The sequence below is a fragment of the Sceloporus occidentalis genome, unplaced genomic scaffold (assembly GCF_023333645.1).
Source record: "Sceloporus occidentalis isolate IW3139 unplaced genomic scaffold, rSceOcc1.0.p SCAF_11, whole genome shotgun sequence".
NCBI lineage: Eukaryota > Metazoa > Chordata > Lepidosauria > Squamata > Phrynosomatidae > Sceloporus > Sceloporus occidentalis.
Window position 1 is genome coordinate 14,560,882 of NW_028316991.1, and position 22,707 is coordinate 14,583,588.

At 36.8% G+C, this 22,707-nt stretch overlaps 1 protein-coding gene across 1 annotated transcript in view; it reads left to right on the plus strand.

Annotated features, from left to right (window-relative positions):
- LOC149305620 (zinc finger protein ZFPM2-like) overlaps positions 1–22,243 on the plus strand; it is a 147,827-nt gene extending 125,584 nt beyond the window's left edge. The window contains exons 6-8 of the mRNA XM_089477386.1: positions 15,770–15,976; positions 16,701–16,925; positions 19,761–22,243. Of these exons, the coding sequence (XP_089333512.1) occupies positions 15,770–15,976; positions 16,701–16,925; positions 19,761–22,243 (2,915 nt within the window). The remainder of the gene's footprint in view (positions 1–15,769; positions 15,977–16,700; positions 16,926–19,760) is intronic.
- The last annotated feature ends 464 nt before the right edge of the window (positions 22,244–22,707 follow it).

Below are 22,707 nucleotides of genomic sequence, written 5' to 3' on the forward strand. Positions count from 1 at the left end.
ATAAATGTCTAAAAATACAACACGTCCAGTTTTAGATTTAAATATTAAACAGTTATTTAAATAACATGAAATGTCTGAAACTTAAAATGAATACATTTAAATTGATGAATGTGATAATGTAATTGATATGAAAATATAGTCCAAGATGAAAGAAAGAGAGAATGAAGAAAAATAGGTTTATAAGACAGACTGTAAAAGATATATGCACTTTATCATAGATCAAAAGATGAAAGGATCCTTTTTTCAGTATAATAAAAGGACCAAATAAATGTCAATTTCTTCTTCTTGAATACCACAAAACTTCCATACCTCCATAGCAGACATAACCAATAATATACGTATTATATTGAAATATATTTTGAAATGAACCCTGTATAGGACAAACAAGCATTTGTTTATTATTTAAATATTTTTTTCAAAAATATAAAAACTGAAGAAATAATGGTGACCCCCTTGTGGGAGCTGAGATCAGCTGTCCTTGGTATAGACATTAATAGACGTTAATAGTTAACTTGGTTCCTCTCTCTTACTGCCCATACCAGAACCACAATTTAGTACGCAATCTTAGTTCGACATGCTTTGGATAAGATCAGATTGAATGAGATCCCTCATCAATGATGTGCAGTTTCTGGTGGTCAAGAAGAAGAAGCAGGAGACTGGCAAAATAATTCCTACCCCGTCCTCTTATATGGACTCCCTTTGGCTGCGGGTGCTGCAAGAAATTACATATCACCCCCTTAGAACATGCTAGCACCCATTAGAGGCAGCAGAGAACAGGGACGGGTTCACATATGTCCTGCACCATGCTTTGGACAGTAAACTAATGTCCCATCCTGTGGTGTAAAATGCTCCCCACGAATATAATTATCCATACAGACAATGTGTGCGCTATCATCAAATTATAATCTAAAGCACACAAGTGTGGTTGGCGGAGGTTGGAGAAAAACTGACTGTAACAATATACATAGCCGAACAGAACTTGGCATTGGCTGCACCCATACTTGGGAACCTCGCAGGTATGAGCCACTAAAGGTCTCCTTCTGCTCCATATAGGGGGGCCGAGCTTGGCCAGCTTCTAAGATTCCATATATTGTCACAGATGTTCGGTCCATATGCAGTTTCACTCAGTAAGTGGACCTTTTGTTCAAAGCTAATGTGTTGTACACGATAAACTAGTATACATCGACTTTGTTAATCCTGTTTTGGGCCACCAGGTAGTAGACAGCATTGGACAAGTTGTGGGCAGAGCTAGAACAGGTAGTTCGTTTTGATAATAAACTTTCCGTTAAATGCATGGTCACGTTGAACTGTTCTGGTCTAAGTTCTAAGTTTGGAGCAGAGGCATTCTATTTCCATGGTGATTGCCCCAGAATGGTCTTTAAAAGAAAACCTCGTCTGCAGTGAAATGTTGAATCAGATTCCTGTAGTCTTAGCACACTGTGGATTTAAATACATTTTACGTTTTTGCTTCCTGATTGCTTCAGTAGACTTAATTATATGAACTTAATTATATGAAATACAACAAAATAGTTGTATTTTAGTTCAATGTCTTATACCTGACTTTTAAAGGTATGCACAGTTGTGTTATTTATGTAGCTATTTGCCATATAAAGTGTATTAATGTGTAAGAGGGCCTGGTTGGTATATGATAATGTGAATATGTACCTTTTAGTCATGATAATAGTTCATAACAATGAATGTTGCTTGTAAGTTCACCGCAATGCACAGTGCGCCCTCTGCTGGCTGCTTCTATGAATTTTGACACCACCCCACAGTATATATGTATGTGTTCAATACTATTTACTTTGAAAATAGTGTCTTTAGTGATTGTGTTATCTTTCACAAATTCTTGCAAATGTAATTTTTGCATTAGATTACAACATGTTTTGGTTAACACTGAATGCAACCATACATTTTGCAATAATTTATTTAAATATTAAAAACTACTGCAGTAATGCAACTATTTAAACGTAGAGATTCCTAATTTAAAGTCTATTCAAAATGTACTTTTTGCCTAGTGCCAGAAATTTACACAGCATTATTACAGTGCATGGAGAAGGCAAAAAATAGAGCAGTAAGCCCCTAAAAGATGGACTGATGTCTAACTTACATAGTCATGATTTGGCAACTCACAAATTTCCCCTTGCAGTCTCATCCTAAACCCCCCCCCCCAAACAAAAACCCCTCAACAGCTAAACATTAAAGAAAAATAAGTACATAAATGATAGTAAAAAGAAACCATGGTGAGGAAACTACGTTTTCTTTTTTTATTATAAGTTATTTTTATTACAAACACTTTTTTGTTGTCATACAGCTCGCATGCCCTTGCCTGCATATTACAAAATTCACAGTCACATGCACTGTGGCTAGACTGGTCATCTAGGTCTCAAGGAAAATTCCCAGTGGGCCGCTTGCTGGCTTTCACTCCATACTCACCTGACCTGACCTGCTACGGACCAGGAGCTGCAGTGTGTGCAGAAACCAGCTAGATATGCCTGGCCGCACACAGTGTGAGCGTAAAAATGTAACGCACGGCTGTGCATATCCAAAAGCTGACCACACTTATGCTGTTGGCTTAAAGTGCTAGGGCAGCCTGGTCATCCCCAGTCCTATGTTAGTGAATATACAAGTTGCTTTGTGCCAGCAGGTGACGTCTGGTCAGTCCGGTAAAGAGAATAAAGCCAGTTCTAAAATTGGCTGTGTACAGGTTGTGAAAAAGTGTGTTGTGGTGTACAGCAGGAAATAGCTCATCATCCATGTGCGGTAAAAGTGCAGCATACACCCCCGAAGAAAGGAATGTTTGAAAATGGTTTGATAATGCCAGAGCTCTTGTAGGAAGCTCATTAACATGTATTTGAAATCAGTATTTTACGTATGTGTTTATTTGACAAGTTGCAAGCTTACACCTCACAGCTATTATATCAGCAATCACATAGGTGAAATTTAAACTTACCTGAGTTAAGAGGTTTGAGACTCATATTTAACTGTTTGTTGCATGGTTAGACGCTAAAGACATGTGATGTCATAGACAGCTCTACCTGCATTACGTGGGCAGCAGTGTGACGCCATATACAACGCAGGCTATGATATATGGAGTTATGACATTAACAAGGTGTTAATCCCTCAGAATGTCTTGCCTCACCATTTTTTTTAATTATTTTTTTTATTTTATTTTAAAAACAAGCCATGTTTTATACATATCTGAGATGTTGACCATTGTACATATATTTTTGAACATAGAAAAAGAGAGAGATGAAGGTGAGCAATAGGTGTCAAGAGCTATTCTATCGGCTTGAAAAATTATGAATAGTTCCTGCTGAGTTAAACATATATAGATACCAACATTACACAATCGTTCTGACCCATTCATCTGGAGGGGGCCTAGGGCTTTCTATCGAGGCGAATTGTCTGTCTACTGTAAGGTGAACTATACCGCCCAGGGAAGAAGAAAAAAAAGGTATAAGGAGAGAAGAGTCTAGATGAGGAAAAGTTAACAATTTTTGTATTTTAAGCCCCTTTTAATTAATGATTTCATCCAGACCAACCAGAAGGGCTGATTTCCAAGGTTCCCAAACTTTATCAAAATTTGCTGATATTATTGGTTTTAAAGAAATATCCTCTTTCCATTGAGTATTGATATTGTATTTGATTAAGAACTGCATTCCAGCTAATTGTATCTTCTTTTCTCCATTGCCTTGCCATGCTGATCTTAGCCGCTAAAAAAACATGTGCAATTAAAATCTTTTGTTTTAGTGAAAATTAATCTAAGTCCAAGTGGAACAAGAACATCTGGGGAGCCAGTTGTAACTGAGAATGAAAAAGGGTGCCAATTACCTGTGAGATATTCTTCTTAAGATGAGAAAGTTGGGGTCACTCCCACCATCTTATCTGAGTTTCTATTACTAATTTTCTTAAGTATGCTTGGAACTAAGTACCAGCGGTATAGTATCTTAATATAGAGCTCTATCAAACTTATTGAGTGAACATGTTTTTTCACCAACATAAAAGCATGTCGCCATTTCCCCAACTCAATCTCGATATTAATATCGCTTTCCCACCTAAGGATTGATGTCTCACCATTTTTGACACATTAAGCTGCTGACAAGCCTACTACTGAAAATCCAGTGCTTAAGCTCAGACTGTTGGAACTCTATGAGCAAATTCTGCACTGTCAGCGGCTATTAAAACTAGAAATATGCTATGTGCACCCAGCACTAAGTGACACAGAGAGGACTGCGTGCAAGCACATGCACACATCGCCTACTGGTCTTCAGCATAGTAAAACTCTTGTATATATCAAAGAGATTAATGTGTAAGAACATAAAAAATGGCAAATGGCTCTTAACATGGGCTACTATCCCAAGTAAAGTATAAATTTCCAACACAGTTCTAACCATATGAAGATATTTTTGTGCATATTGGGAAATTCTATATTTCCCAAGAATGTGATTTCCCCGGCAGATGGTAAAGACAACTACAGGTTGAGACTCAGCTGGAAGTTATATTACTTTATAGCAAATGATTAATTGATATATGAATTGTTTACTAGACATGTGTTCTACAGCTTGGTAATCAGCTGCATGTATGAATGTTGAGAGTTTGCCTTTGGGACATTGGGTTTATTCTGGTCATTTTAATTTATGCTGAGCAGACAGTTGTAGTATTTTTACATCGTGTTCTGAAGAAGACATTATTCAGTTGAATTTATGAAGATTATTTATTATCTTTTGAGAATTTGTTAGCATATGACTGTAATAATACAGCATCAGGCTTATGGTGGTATAAACTCCAGGGAGGATGTTGTGAGCTCTGTGGGACAGGGGACCATGATACATAAAGTCCTAATGCATGCATTTAGGTGAAAACTGAACTGAAAGATATAGAAAACCATACATGACAACCACCCGAGTTTATATCCTAGCTGTTCCAGACAATTTTTCAACTATGGGGACTGATGGCAATTTAGGATGTGCAGTTCCAAAGATCAAGCACTGCTCATTACTAAGCAACACATGTAGCTGTGGCAATCCCTACAAAATATTGGCGAAACCTATCATAACATGACAGCTTTGCCCATGTATTGTGTAAGGAATTGTTCATAAATGCATGTGTAAGGGTTTGGATCATGCAAAAATGAAAATTCTAGACCGCTAGAGGGTATCACTTTTTTTTAAAGACTTTGTCTTATCCAGAACCTATATATTAACTTAAAGTTAGTGTATCTTCAGTTTTCTGTAACGTGACCAAGGTCGGATTAAGGAACTTTTGGTCCTGGAGCAATTATACAGTAAGGTTTCCTGTCTTTTGCAAGGTCTTTTCACCCCCTTTTTTATCTTCTTTCTGCCTCTTGCCTTCTGTTCTAATCATTTCTTCCTCTTCAACAATTTGTTTTGCCCTATATCTTTTTAACACCTTACTTCTCACTTCTGACATCATCTCGTCTTTCCCTTTTTCTTGTCTGCCTATTACACTTTTCATCCGAACCCACACCTACATATTCCTATACATGCACACATATACACACACGTGCACATACATACATACATATACACACATGCACATACATGCACCAGGTGTCCCAGGACAAAAAGTAGGCAGAGTGGCAGAGTTACATGACGCTCCATGGCACTGGCTACCCGGTACAGATATCGGGTGTCTGGAGCTCATTTATCAGCGTTTCGGCTGTGTCTACACAGGTTAAATGCACTATGTGTTGCACTGCGCGTAGGCAGTATTTTTATGCCAAGAAGTCCAAGGAATTAAACTCATTCGCTGAAAGTTAGGAAAAAATCCAATAGTGGCTGAACAGCACCCAGGCACGTGGATTATCTTGTATTAATAGAGGCTGACTATTGGACTTGAGTCCATTCAATACCACTAAGAAATTGTTGCTCTTAGCTTTTTTTTAAAAATATAGTGTTTTCTGATGTTTATTTTTCCTTTTCTATCCCTCAAGTGTCGTGGGAGACTAATTCAGTCATCAGTTTGAGGCTTTTGGAGAAAGATCTACTTTCTGTGCCAAATAGTTAATAGTTTCATGAGTGAAGTCCACAAGGAACCGGTTTCACCTAAGACTTTTCAAGCCATCTAATGAAAGGATATGTATACTCTGTCAGATCAACTCTGGATTTGAACTCAGGTCCCAATAGTAAGAAATAAGCTTCTTAAATTCACAGAAGTTCTAAGGATATTAGTTTAGAAAGCTCCCAGTGTAATAAATAAGCTTCAACAACTCAACCAGGGGAAAATTGAATTGGCCTGAATTTTGTAAAATGCTGAAAAAATCTGAGTTTCATTTACATGGTTATTCAAATAAGCTTTGTATGCTTTAATGAAAAAACTAAAAAGAGAACACTCAGTAATCAGGAACCAGGCATATGAAACCTTCACAGCAAATTCGCTGAACTTTATGTTGAATCCAGTTGGCCATTGTGTTGGGTTGCTGAGATTTGGCACCATTGGCTTTCAAGGAGCAACTCATTTGCTCAGTAAACTCACTTGCAGATTCACTCACATTTTGAGTTGAACCGACTTACCTCCTTACTTAGGCTGGGTCAGCTAAGTTGAAAGAGGCCTCCAACTGGAATTCTCAACTTCATAGTGTTATACTGTAGTGTTATTGAGGTTGAACCTCTGAAACCACGCCGACAACTTGGACTTTACCGAAGAACAAACCTGTCTTTAAAATAAGATCACATTGAAAAAAGAGGAAGAAATATAGATCACAGCACAATTCTTAAGTGTTACATTATGTCATTATGATAAATCAATTATCAGTCAAGTGAAAATCAGCATGTAACACTTCTTGAAATCACTCAAAAAACTTTAAGTGTGTGTTATTCTCTAACAGTGTTGTAAAAGTCAAAAATAATACTGATAATATGAAAGCTGGAGTTAAATATGGAATAATTATATAGCAAAGGTACAAAGACACATTATAGAAGGCATCAGTAGAAAGTTCTATGATCATATGAGATGCATACATGAGTTTGTAGTTGTACTTTCATGTGTGTGTATTTATATATATATATATATATATTATACAATATCATTTATATATATATATATATATATATATATATATATATATATATTCTAAATGTCAAGGTCACTACTATTTTTGTTTTGCTTTCCACATGAAAGTCAAGGTTCAAGGCTATTCCTTTTAGCCGCTTATAGCAAAGTGATCTCCATTTAAGAATACGTAAGAGAAGTTTGATCTTCATAATATGTTACCATTGTACCTATACAATACTATAGACCACACAATATGAAATAGTTTCTGCATTGTATATAGGCTTTAGTGATCCATATTTTTAGTCCTCTACTGAAAGGGACTATTCCGGTTTATATTATCCTTGAGTTATTTTAATGTACGTTTAGAATCTTTGTTGTATTCTATTTTCATAAATCTACCTTTGGTTATTCCTACCCATTGCTAAGGAAACAGGACAGGAATATAATGTTAAGCTTTTTTCACCTATTTTACCAAGGTAAAAAGTATCATTTGAAACCAAATATCTCGTAAACAATTACACTGATTGAAAAATGAAAAAAAAACCAAAAAAAACCACAAGCTGTACACGGTGTTAATTAATGGAGTTAATGATACCAAAAGCTGTGAATGTGACATTTCCAATTTAAGTTTTTTTTGGCTGTTGTCGCTGCATTCATTAGAAGCCTAGTTTTCTACTGTCCGTATAATTCCTAGATAATGGCACATCAAAAACGCATTAAAAAAACAACTGATTATTAGGACATGTCAGCTAACCACCTTTTTACTAACTGGAATGGGCTCTTGTGATCCAAAAAACATTTATTAGATTCTTTTCAGATTTCTTACGTTTTTGAACATAATGCTAATTACACACGTATTAGAAAACAAATATCTTCTGGGACTCTCAAATCATCTTATATTAATAATGTAGTCTTCTAATGTACAGGCATCCCTAGAAAAATATATACGTATTAGTAATTATCCTATAGAGGTAAAAAATGTCTGCGTACCCGTCGCGGTGATGTTGTCGTATTTTTATTTATTTTTTTTTTTTTTTAACTAATCTTGCAGCGTGTTTTGATTTAAGGTTGCGGCTAATATATAATCTTAGGAAAAATTTCAAAATCGGAAAATTTGAGTTAAAGACTTAAAATCCTAGTTAATGGTGATTATTGTGTGAAATGACACCAATACTTTGATATGTGCTCTCGGAACTATTAACAAACTCATGCCTGACGTAAGTAAATCAGAACACTATATTTGGTTAGATATTCAACTAGGAAAAAAAAAACTGGGAATCATTTAGCAATAGAAAGGAACTGTTTTTGGAACGCTTTGATTTATAGCTACGTGTCCTGATTTTTATCACGTATTCCATATTTCATTCCGAAACCGCGTACAAAGCATGAGTTGGCATGATGCAGACTTCCAAAAAGACATTAATCGCCTGAAATAAACAAGTACATATATGTACCAAGGAAGAAGTATGAACTAGTTAATGGCTTTTTTTTTTATTTATTTTTTTTACAATTTTTATAGAAGGAAAGTGTAAAACAGTAGTGCTTAATTATCTGGACTTCTCCCGAGCTGGGCTTTCTTTTGATTGTATTAATGAAGCAGCTGGCTCATTGTTTCTTTTTAATTCCTCTATTGTCTTAAGAATATGTCACAGTTCTTTATTCTTTTATCAGGTGCTGTGCAGGAGGATTCACACAATACCTCATATTGCTACTGTATTTGCCAGTGCACAAAGAAACCTCCAAAGCATTTTCAAAGAAGGGGCAAGCATAATTTATAAGTTCTCTCCCATCCACTACTGCACTGTCAAGGATATCAACACTATTGAATTTGAATCCATTATATGTTGTTTTTATCAAACAATGTGGCTACATATAGATATACGTGGTGTGTTAACACCTAATACGAGATCTGGGCATTGGCTTCTGCGGCAGTGAAAGGGGTCTTTAATTAGCAGGTTTTTTTTAATTTTTTTGTTTCAAATGTTTGCAAGGAAAATGAATTGGACTTTTGTGTTTAATTTTAAATTAGCATAGTTTTATGGGTTTATGTTCTTTTATGTTAAGGGTTTTTTTTTACTGGTGTCCGTTGATCTTATTTGTCTTACATTTAAAGATAGTGTTTTCTAATCAGATCACGCATTGTGAGTATGGCTTGCCAATTACTGGCCGAATTGAATTTTTTTTTTTTTTTAAATTGTCTTTAATATTTCAAATTAAATTAATCACAAATATTATACGCCATGAACAGAAAATAAGACAACCAAAATATGCTTATACACACACTCCATACACAATATGCATCCAACATATAAATTGAAGACTTTACCAATGTACTTTCTACTTGTTTCCAATAGTCTAAATCTTCACAAGTCAAGGTGGTCTACAACAAAATTTGGGCTTTAGCCACCCACTAGCAACATGTCTGGGTATTTGTAATAGGCCTTTTTTATGAGAACAGCAATAGTTATATAGCTGTTTATATATTAGAACCACTATTTGTTAATTTTGCATCTAGTTTTTTGGGGGGTAGAAGTGAGGGATGCTCCTTCTACCATGTTTGGAAGAGTATGATGCTAATGAAAAGTAATGCTAGGAAAAATACTTTATTATTATTATTATTATTTAAAAAGAGAATAACTTAATATTTTAACCCTGTTATCTTTTACTTTACTGAAAGTGTAGTAAATAAGTAGAACAGGCTTCTAGTAGAAATTTAGACATATACAAGACAAGACCAAGGACTGAAGTTTGAGTTTTTTAGAGCAGAAAAAATTGCAGCCTTAGATGGCTCCAATGGTTCCTATCTGACGTATGATTCTGAGCTTCTATGTTTCTTTGCATTTATGGGATCTTAGCAAGCTCTGAGTAAATGACCATACAATATAATTAGGATACCAATAGTAGATTTGCATATTGAAATGAAATAAAAGAAAATGATGTATGCTGTTAAAGTTCAGTTATGTAGGTTACATTGCAGTAGAGAATCTTAAAAAGCAAGAAAAAAAAAATACTACATAAAAACCTGAAACTTTAGAAACAGGAAAGGTCTGAAATAAAATTAAATAATGGGCATAAATGAAAAAGAGCAAAAAAGGCAAGAAGATAATGAGTAATGGGAATAAATGAAAACGATGGTGTTTCAAAAACTTCAGACAGTTATGTCTAATTAAAACATGTGTACTGCACCCCGGCACTGTGTTGTTCCACTGTTACACGGCATCCTGCTGAGAGATAATCACTTTTTTTTCTCTAAATGGTAAAAAATAGATCTATTACGTTCCATTGCTTCAGTTTTATTTTATTCTCCGGGAGATGATGCTTTGTCTGAGTTCCTGCAATTTACAGGAACAGTAAGCCCACTAAAATTGACCCTGGGGGGGAAAAAAATGCATTTCTTGATTTCTAGCTCAGGGGGTCAATAGTTCAGATTTTAATTTGTCGCGGTCTGAATTTTTTTCTTTGGCTGCTGTATCTTTAGTTCTTAATTCCTGACGTAAACCCTATATCTTTCCAAATTGTGTGTTGTATGATTGATCATGTGTTACTGTGTAGGAATCTTTCTTTTTTCTTCTCTTTTAATGGTCTTAATGTGTGCATGGCTGACCATCTCATCTCACACCCGTAGTTATATACATTATACTGGCTCTTTGAAGCCGTAATTTGATTGCTAATAATTAGTGATGTTCAGGCTTTCCTGGTGTTATCCAAGGCCAGCCCTTGACCAAATAGCACCACGAGCAAGAAGCCTTTTTGTTGCCCCACACATACACCTTGTGTTCCTTATTACATGTAGAACATGGCTATAAGCATAGACCTCGTTTGCACCTTGTAGAGGCTTCTGCTGAACCCATGGCCTAATTCAAGACACTGGGGACATTTTCTGGGGTGACTGCATGTGCCCCCGATTAAGGTACCCCAGGAACCTGCTTGAGTTGCCTGGCACTAAGCTTGCCCCTGTCCAAAAACCATATTTAATGGATGATGTTCCTTCTTGAAACCATACTACTAATATAACTGAAATTCACCAATACTCACAATCAGCCCTGTGGTTTTTACTCTGCTTACCAGTAAATCTTGCATAAATACTGTAAGTAGTAGAGAGTAGGTGATTGAACTTGAAATCACACATGTTGACAAAAAAATGACCAAAGCTCCACTTAAGGTACCAAATCATTTTTGGCCCACATCCTTTTGTTGCTCTGGAGTTTAATTTTCCTTTGGAATTGATGCTAGATGACATATTGGTCTTTATTGGTGGCTAAACCCCAAGGTCAGAGTCTGCGAGGAATATGGAAGAATACAAAGCGTGACGATGAAAGCCTACAGTGCATGCGTGGGACATGTAATGAGTGCGTGTGTGTGTGGACGGTGCATGTGGTTTGTTCCATAGTTTCCCTTTGTATATTCTGTCATACCCAAGCTCCCGTTTGCGCATGCAGTATAGGTTCACACACATACTGTAATATAATTGAAGCTTTTGTCAGCTCTGTAGCCTAGCAACAGATAGTCATGTTGCTTGTAGTTGACAAGCTGGGAGTATTTTTGTGTTTATCATGTTTGCTAATGATGGGATTCTTTCCAAAGCCTTGTCTTAATCTTAATTAGAGTTTATCAGCAAAGGGCTCTGTGACATTGTACAGACACTGATTTATTTAAAATAATGAAAACTGCAAATGAAAATTTTGGCGGTCTAGAGAGATACACAAGACCCCTGATTCTTGTACGAACAGCAGAAACTTACAAATTTTAATCAGGTTTGAACTATGATTTCATTCTTTATTATCAAAAGTTGCAGTACACTTCCTTTTAGTTTTGACAGCAGTTATGGACAAAATATATAAGCTTCCTGCTAAGAACCAGATCTTTTTGCCTAAGAATCTTGATTATAAACAGCGGGGGACACAAGTACAAAAGATTTAAGAAACAGCAACTAAAAAAACTCTATACATGAAGGAAGAACAAAACATGAATTTTAATGGGATAACATAAGAATCCACATCAAGAATAATTTGTTAAAATCTTTCAATCTCTCCAAAATAAATGTTTATTTACAACTGAGAAGTAAAAATTGTCAATCTAGTTTAATATACATTTTGAGAATTTTCATCCAATTTATAACTAGTAACTATCATTGTCGGAAAATGACATATACTAATAGCGATGATTATTAAAATGACTTTTCTAGTGCAAAATGCATCAAAATGTAAGGGCAATATTGTGTCCTTTAATCATCTTCTTGACATCATAAGTCATCACAAGACATCTTATGTCTTTATGAGCTGCAAAAGTTATTATAAGACAACACAACTGATTGTGTGTATGAGAATTGTAAATAAGAACTTTTAAATGCCAGTGGCAAAAAATAAAATACAAAATAATAATAGTTGCAATGGCCTTAGCTCATTTAGTCCACAATCTTAAAAGTAATTATATCAATATTACATAAATAATAAATATAATGTAGATATATTTTTGTATTAATTATACTTAATACATTCCTCACCCAAGTGGTTCATTCACTTATCATTTCCCGTCTTGACTACTGCAACACTCTTCTGGTTGGCACTCAACTGTCTCGACGCTCTCCTCTACAATCTATCCTAAATGCCGCTGCTAGGCTCATTTTCCTTGCACGTCGCTCCTCTTCTGCTTCCCCCCTCTGTGAAATCATCTACTGGCTCCCAATTACCTTTAGAATTAAATTTAAGATCCTGGTACTGACATATAAGGCCATCCATAATACTGCTCCTCCGTACATTTCTGACCTCATTAGCAAATACTCTCCTACTCGATCACTACGTTCTTCCCATGGGCTAAGGCTCTCCTCCTCACTCATCACCTCTTCCTTTTCCCGTCTACATGATTTCACTCGAGCTGCCCCATATCTCTGGAATCTACTCCCAAGGAACCTTCACCATTCACCCTCCCGCCCAACATTCAAGAAACATCTAAAAACCCACTTCTTTATAGAAGCCGCACCATATTAGCTGCTAGAACTTCCTTGTCATCGATACAAAGCAATAATATTACAAGTTATGGATATTAGATTAATAGGGACAGAACGTTGATCCAGGGATTTATTCTGATTGCCATATTTGGAGTCGGGAAGGAATTTTCCCCCTGGTATGGGGCAATTGGCATCTGCTTCATAAGGGTTTTTTGCCTTCCTCTGGATCAACACAGTAGGGACACAATATGTATATAGGTTGAACTTGATGGACTTTGGTCTTTTTTCAACCTTATGAACTATGTTACTATGATACAACCCCCACAATACCTCTCACCCTTTCTCTATGCCTTATGTTTGTCACCCCATTTCCCTCTAGAGTGTAAGCTTGTGAGCCGGGCTCTCTCCACCAAATGTATCAGACCCCTTGAATTTAAGTATTGTATTATGCGCTGCGAAAACTGTTGGCGCTATATAAAAAAAAGATAATAATAATAATAATTGCCTCTACTTTGCTGAATGTGTTCTCAGAAATCATTTTTTTAACAAAATATTTTGTCTCATTCATATCTTTTACTGTGAACACTTAATTGGGATGTAATGAACATCACAGATAGGTTGTTGCAATAAAAACTGAAAAAAAGTCTCACAAAGATTTCTCTTTTGTTTTTATGTGATTAAAACCTCTGTGAGAAAGAAGAAATGATAGATCTAATTAGGTCTATTTGCTTAGCATACAAGGGAGTGCAATACATGTCCCCCCCCCCCCCAATGTGGAACTGCATGTTTAATATAATTGTGTATTTAAAAAAAGGATTGATAGAGTATTATTATTTGAAATATTTTGCCAAATTTTTGAAAATAGCCATCTTGTTTCTAATCCGTTCCAAGACCTCTGATATTCTGTTAGCTGGCAGCACGTTCCCTGATAAACCAGAACATACTGTATCTAATCAGATGTGAAAAATAACTTTGTTTATGCGTCCCCTTGCCTTGTCCTATGGCCGATCAGCATACGGGTGGCAGCAGAGCAACATGGTTATTTACAGTAAAGAAACAATAATGATCTATAATCAATCAATCGATATAATGTACTAATTTGATTTGTTTAGGTTTGTTTCTCTAATACATTGTAGTTTCTTGCAATATTCCAAGAACAGAATTTTATTCCACTTAAATTTGTGTTTTGACTGCTAAAAGAATTTGAGGATTAAACTATTTTTGTGCCAGGGTGGAATTTCTCAGTTTGTGGGTTCATAGTTTAAGTAGTCCATAGAACTATACAGCAATAAAAGACTTAATTATTCATTGTGCTATTCTCTGAAAAGCGTTTCTCACTTTTTTTTCTCATCTTGGAAGCAATCATAACTGCTTAATTAACTGGTTTTTTTTTTTTATGAAACAATGTCCAAATTTTGCAAATTGCTATAGAATATCATCTGACATTATCTCTCCCAGCAGATTCCTGTAATAATTTGTTTTAAATTTATAATCTCTTTGAGAAGAAAAATGAAGTGAAGTTGAAAAGACAGTTATCTTATATGATAAACACAGCAAGGGATACACTTTTTCCCTTGCGTAGTAGATATAGCATCGATGTACTACATAAACAAAAAATGAAACTATAAAGTGTGGCGTATTATCCCAGCCAAAACAGATATGACTTTATACCTATGTCTGCAAATACAGATAACACAATTTAAAGTGATTTTTAATCTGTATAAACAAGTTACATAAATTTGGTTCTTTATTCAGCTCATTAATATATCACGCATGATCTATTTTTAATGGATGATCCCATAAGAATGTCACCCTTTGTTGATATGTAATCAACAATGTAATTCAAAACAGAAAATAGATGGCCAAAATTAAAAATAAGGAGGTGCACACACTAAATTATGCAAAAATATGCAATTTATTACAAAAATAAAGCAATGCTGGATAAAAAATGCATAAAGAAAAAATATACAGAAAATTATACAACAATAAGCATAAATAATAATAAAAAAGCAATACCAGTAACAAGAGAGCTGTATCGTGGAGAATGCCTTTATCAAGGCTGATCACATTCTGTTAGAAGTATCAGCAGATCGCAATGATAGAAACTATAAAACTCAGCAATCACTTTTTAATTGTTGGGGTTTTTAGTCCTTTTATGTGCAGTCGGGGACCTCAGTCAGTAGATAACGTGCCAACAGGTAACTCTCCTGGTGGTTTCAATGTACAACCCCCATGACTCTTGGCATTAGCCCCATGGTCACTGGTGGAAAGGGGCCATCAGTTTCTGTTTACTTGACGCTGTGTAGTTTATATAGTTGCCTAGATTGCGCAGCAGGAAGCAGTGGTCCCAGATGGGCTCCCTAGGTGCAAGGGTCTCTTCTCCAGTAGCAGGGGTATTTGCAGAGGCACAAACATACAACATTTCTGAAATATGATCAATAATAGAAGGGAAAGCTTCTCACTCACTCAGTTGGAAGGTGCATGGTCTAAGTCTAAGCAGCCTGCAGTCACAGGAGCAGAGATACTCTGCTGATGCGGAAGCTTGGATCCATGTGTAGGAATGTTAGCGTGTGTGTATGTTATTATGTGGGTGTGTCTCTGTACGAATGCATCTTGCTGTTGCGCCTCTTACGCAATTGCATGTGTGTATACATAGTTCAGGGCAGCACAGGTCTTTGGTTGTATGTGATCCTTCAGATAGTAGAACTAACTTTTACAGCTTTGTGGAAACAAATACTTCCTTTGCAAGTCACTCCTGTTAGCTTTGCTGTCACGTTAAACATGATTTGTCTTATATCATTATAGGTGGACAACTGTGGTGTACGACTACTAAGTCTATTGCTGAAGGGGAAGAGTTAATTGCCTTTCTTGTGGATTTTGACTCAAGGCTACAAGCTGCCACTCCGATGTCTCTTACTGATGGAATGTATCCTGCTCGCTTGCTGGACTCAATACAGCTCCTGCCTCAACAGGCTGCCATGGCTTCTATTTTACCTACAGCCATTGTCAATAGTAAGTGTTCTACAGTTTTTTTAGATGTTTCTGCATTCTGAAATGCTATTCACAAGCGGTAAAATGTATTACAAGAAATGACTACTTGTAAACATTGAAATTACTTCTTGTAAACATTGTTTTTTTAAACCATATCGATTAATTTGGAAATATTATTCAAAATGCTAGACAACAACAATATTAATGCAACATTCTAATATGTAGTCTTATATAATCTACTCTGGTTAAAGGTGAACATCTGGTAACCGTTTTTAAATAATGTAAATTTGAAAAGGAAGCTTAATTCTGATTGGGTTTTTGGTGTTTTGATATAAATCAACTGGCTTAAAAATAACGGTGAGTTTTTAGAAACAAAGTAAGCAGATGGGAAGAAATTAAAGGCAGAATCATATTTTCTGTAAGTTTATTGAAAAACAAAAGTGCCCCATCCACTTAAGATTATATATATATGGATAGTAACCGTTATATATATATATATATATATATTTGGATAGTAACTGTTTTATCTTATTCATCACATGGGTTGTCTACTCTGAATGTGTTTTTCATAAAAGCTAAATGCATCACGGTCTCGTTAAACAGTCTGTGATATGTTTTTATTACTTTCGGTCATGTGCGGTCTTTGATTGCAAGCTCTTCTGAAGAGTCCCTAACAGGACAGAGCTAATGAATTGTTATTATCATGTCAGTTTGAACAGTGCCCTTTTTCCTTGTTTAATTGCAGAAGATATATTTCCCTGCAAGTCATGTGGAATTTGGTATCGGAGCGAGCGTAACTTGCAAGCACACCTAATGTATTACTGCAGCGGGAGACAAAGGGAAAACGCTCAAATCTCCGAGGACACTGAAGATAATTCTCAACAATTGTCCAGCGTGTGTCCCTTCCCGCAGTGCACAAAAAGTTTTTCTAACTCAAGAGCGCTAGAAATGCACCTAAATTCTCACAGCGGTAAGTAAATGATGATGTTTCCATTATGTTTAAGTTAAATTTCCTTTCAGAATTGGAGATAAAGGCTGCAGGTGTCCAGAGGCCATTTTCCTAGATAATCTCTACTTTCATACTGCAAGCCCTAGGTGCTCTTCAGTCTCTTCATTCTTATTGTATTTCTCACACTGTTTATCTATCCTAAATCTGTACTTCATTGACAGAGCCACCCAAGACCTCTCATTCTACACATAGATGTAGGGAGTAACTTGATATTTTTACTCCAATTACTCCAATTTGAAATCCCCATTTTTGGTTTGTCACTACTGCCAAGCATTTATTTTTAGATTTTAATTGGTTATCCGCTAAGGATTTTTTTAAAAACTAAAATCAGGAAAATGCACTATCCTTCCAGTTGAGTTATTACTCTTTATAATGTTTTTTCTTTATAGCAAAAATGTTATTAGAGACACTTTTTTGTGTAAGCTCATTTGCGCAGGCCCTACTCTTCTGTTATTTCTCAAAGTCAAATTGTTGTTATATACTACTTTTTGTGTACCGTCTACCCATTGTACAGCTCTGCAGAATACAGTGGCACTTTATAAAACAATACATAATAATAAATGATATATATATATATATATATATTTATATATATAAACAGTGTTCTACAGATAAAATATCATAATAATGTAATAATGCATAGTTGCATGGTGTCTCTAGGAGATTGGGTAAAGTAGGATGGTGATTTAGAACTGGCATATCTGTATTCTAGGGTCGCAGATCCAGGGTGGCAGGGCAGTAGCCCTTCTGCCTCCAAACCAGAAGAACGTGGCCTAATTGGGCATTTAGGCTCTCCGGTGAACAGCTTATTTAGTGTCCTTCAGGCATATGACACCATATCCCAGCACCCAGAAGAGATGATGAAGGTGCTTGCCCTGGGTTGGGCCTTGGGCGCCTCCAGCCTAAATAATAAATGTGTGGATATGAATGGTATTAACCACTATTTACAGTGTTCCCACAATGCACCATACATTTGGTTCATGCGCGCATTAACACTGAACATCAGAAGTCAAATGGATTAAAATCCAATTGCCTGATTACAGGTATAAAGATTAAACTTAAAATATAGAATCAAAAATGTCAAAGAAAACTTACCAGGTCACCAGTTTTGGGTCATCATTCAGCATTGCATGGACCTCGGTTTTATGTATGATAGCGAATGTTCGATGTTCAATAAGGTGCATGGTGAGGAGGGCATGTGTCGTTAAGACACAAAGCACTGGGATATGATGTTATGTACAAGTGTTCCATGTCTTTAAGGCATGCAGTCTAATGCAGTCTATGGAAGCTGTGTTGAGCTGTCATAACCTCCATAGTCTACATGGGCCGGTTGAGAAGATCAAAGATCTGCCTTGTAACCAGCCCATTGAGCAGCGGGACACGGGGGGCCTGATCACCAAAAAGAGAGTTTAGTTTTTCAGAAATAGAGACATACTAGCCCAAAAGGTATTCTCTCTGTGTGAATTATGTTTCATAAATACATACGCACATTTGTACATAACTATTTGCTCTGTTGTGTCTTGAACCTCCTGTATTTCGAAATAAATTCGCATTTAGTTTACTATACATTTAGTTTAATGATACATTTTAAAGTTATTTTTTTTTTTAACTATTCCCTGATAAATATGCCAGATGTGTTTTAAAAAAGTAAATTTTATAGCTTTTTTCTTCTAAACGTTATCTGTCTAAAGTATACTCCATACATACTCCACATTTACTGAAGGTAGCTTTTGCATCTCTGACTGTGGGATACTCCTACTGTGGTTTCCATCTTTAATGATTAGATATCTAAAGTATTTTTACATAGCTTGTTATAAGCATTTTAATGTAGGTTCTCACCCTATTGAGAGTGTGCCTTGACGTGGCGGGTGAGCTTAATTATGCTTTGGCCAATTCATATAACCAAAACCTCTCATTTATATTATGTTTATATATTTGTTGCCAACTTTATTAGGGTAAGAAGCGCAGACAGTTTTTGTTTTTTGTATACATTGTACAGCCAATACACTGTTTCTTGCTGCATGCTTACACCTGTTTGGTAGGCCTCGTATTACATATTTGTATTATTTGAGCCTGTGACTAGCTTAGCGCACCGACATTTTTTCTTTTCCCATTTTAATGTATGCCGCACAAGCAAAACTCTCTGCAGACCCTCGCATAGATAAAACAAGCCAATGTAACAACTCATTTATGTTAGATAATAAACGTTTCCAGCATATGGCATGATGTGTTTACATGGGGGGCTGCTCTAGGCCTCACCCAGGGCAATATCTCCAGCTGCCCCTAGACCTACCTCAATGAGAGCGTTAGTGTGCAGTGTACTCTGTACTGAGCATCAGAAACAGGCTTTCCAAATCAGGGACACGCATGCATTTCACATGTCGCCGACCAGCACATCCCACATTGATGCTGAGGCCCATCCGGGACCCCGATTGCGCAGTATAGAGATCTGCCCCTGATAATATGGCTCAGAGACTGCCCCCCCCCTCTGGATTTTCCACCCTAGAATAGAAGAATATCTGAGCAGAAGAACAAGGACTTCCAAATTTCATAGGCATTTTAACATTTAAATCTCTCATGCTCACCATGGCTTAGTAAATCTTTTTTTGTACAAATGCTAAATCTATTAGCGGTTTTGATTCTGCAAAGTCTAATGCTAATTTTTTTTAATGTTCTGTGTTCTAAAAGACAAACAAATTAATAACATTTTTTTTTTTTTAAACAAAATGCATGCCATTAGTTTATATTTCATAAAAACATCACTGTGATTTATTTCTCTGTGTGTTTTTCATGCAGGTGTCAAAGTGGAAGAGTTCCTGCCTTCTGGCACCAGTCTGAAATGCACAGTATGTAACTACACTGCAGAATCGGTGATTAACTTCCACAAACACCTGTTCTCCCATCTCACGCAAGCTGCCTTTAGATGCAATCAGTGCCATTTTGGCTTTCAAACTCAGAGGGAACTCCTACAACACCAGGAGGTTCATGTCCCTGGAAGTAAGTTACAACGAGAAGCTGACACCGAACACTCTCCCAGTTGCAATGAAGCAAATGTACAACAGACGCCAGATCTGTTGAATAAAAATGAACTCCTACAAAGCCAGAAAACTGTGCATAACAAAGATGCGAGCTCCGACAGCGAGCTGGAAAAGTGTGAAAAGAAACCGCATCTTTTCCTTTCCAATCAGAGGCCAGAGACAACAAATAAAAATGTGTTCTCCTATACGAAAATAAAATCTGAGCCATCTAGCCCAAGGCTAGCGTCATCCCCAGTTCAACCCAGTATTGGTCCCTCATTCCCAATGGGACCCTTTCTCTCCCAGTTTGCATTTCCACACGATATTTCAGTGGTTCCCCAGGCCTCAGAAATTCTCGCGAAGATGTCTGAACTTGTACATCGGAGGCTGCGACATGGCAGTAACAATTATCCCCCAGTTATTTATAGCCCCTTGATGCCTAAAGGAGCCACTTGCTTTGAGTGCAATATAACATTCAATAACTTAGACAATTACCTAGTCCATAAAAAGCACTACTGCAGCAGCCGATGGCAGCACATGAACAAGTCATCTGAATTCTCCAGTGTTACCGATAAGGCGTCGGAAGCCGTGAGTCCAACCAATGTCCAGAATCCAGTGACTATGCTAAACAGTTCCCTACATTCTTCTGACAATGATAATCAGCTTCTTCAAACATCCTGCATTAACTCTGGCACTGTTCTAGACTTGTTAGGAGGGAATGTTAAGCCTCGGGACAAAGAATTTGCACCAGAAAACAAAAAAATGGCAGCTGTTGGGGCTAATGATGAGAAAGTCAACAGCAAACCTGCTGATATGAAGAATCCCACTCCACCGCAGCTTGATGGAGATAATAGTGACCCGAACAAAACAACATGTGAAGCATGTAATATAACTTTCAGCAGGCATGAAACGTTCATGGTTCATAAACAGTATTACTGTGCAACCCGCCATGATCCTCCATTAAAGAGATCCGCTTCTAACAAAGTGCCTGCCATGCAGAGAACTATGCGTACTCGTAAGCGTAGAAAGATGTATGAGATGTGTCTCCCAGAGCCTGATCAGAGACCACAACTTGTTCAGCAACATTTTCTTCCAATATCTAACCTTGGTAATCCATGTACATCTGCGCAAGAGTCAGCAGAGGGAATAGGAGAGTGTTATCACCCCAGGTGCGATATCTTTCCAGGAGTTGTTCCAAAACATTTGGAAACATCGCTTCCAATGACTAAATGTGTTCCAGTTGTGAAGTGTGACACGCCACATTCTACAATTTCCTCTCTGGAGATGGATGCCCCCATAGACCTCAGTAAAAAATGCTTAACGCAATCAGATAGGATAACCACGTCTCCGAAACGACTCCTGGACTATCACGAATGTACAGTGTGTAAAATAGGTTTTAATAAAGTCGAAAACTATCTCGCCCACAAGCAAAATTTTTGTCCAGTTACGGCAAATCAGCGCACTGAAATGGGCCACCTGGAAAATAAAATATTTCAGAATCCAGAAAGTGAAAGAAGCAGTCCTGAAGTCAATTTTGAACGAAATGTCATTAAATGTGAAAAGACGAGAAATTCAAAACAGCCCTCGCCAAATGGGAACTTGTTTTCTACGCACTTAGCTACTCTTCAAGGTCTTAAAGTCTTTAGTGAAGCGGCCCAGCTTATCGCTACAAAAGAAGAAAACAAAAACGCATTTCTTTCGCAATGCCTTTACCCAGGAGCAATAAAAAAAGCTAAAGGCGACCAGCTTTCCCCATACTATGGAATAAAGCCAAGTGATTACATTTCTGGTTCCGTTGTAATCCACAATGCGGATTTAGATCAAAGCACAAATGTAGGAAGTGAATCTCCCAAAAGTCAGATACCTTCAAACGGTTGTTCTTTACTGAAAAAAGAATCGCTCCCATTGTTGCCGAAAAACCGCGGCATTGTAATAGTCAACGGCGGACTGAAACCAGACGAGAGGCCAGCGGTAAATTCGCAACAAGAAAATATTTCCCAGAATCCTCAGCAAGAAGACGGATGCAAATCCCCATCTTGGGTTTCTGACAAGCCTTTGACAGCCAATGAAAATGTTTCGCCGGCTACCCCCGCTACCGAGGACCAGCTGTCTAACGTAGCAAAAACCGTGAACGGCACAAGCACGGCCGGAGCCAGCGGGAAGTACTGCCGCTTGTGTGACATCCAGTTTAACAATCTTTCAAACTTTATCACTCACAAAAAGTTTTACTGCTCCTCACATGCAGCAGAACATGTCAAGTGAAATATCGGGAGAATTTTGGTTAACCCCGCGAAGTCTATTGCCTCATGCAGTGAGAGGAAGAAAAAAATACAAAAACGATTTAATGCTGCTTACGTTACATCCGGACAATCAGGATATCTATTTGTTTGAAATGACTTGAAGATTTAAGGTGTTATTCCATAATGGTCATGCGTAAAAGTGTATTATTGGTGCCATTTTTTCAGAATATTTATTTTATAAGCAGTGTTCATGTTCATACATTTGCGCCCGGCACTGACTCTTTTATGGGAACAATTTGCAAACTGAAATGTGTTTGTCACTTTTTGCCAGCACTGAGCTTGGTGCTGGACCCAACTGTATCTGTGATTGTTATTTTTTATTTAAAGAACTTTATATTAAAGTCATTTGTAATGTTATTGTATAGTTATTGTGTAGCACATATGGTTTGCACCTGTATAGTAGATTTTAAATAATATAGACGCAAC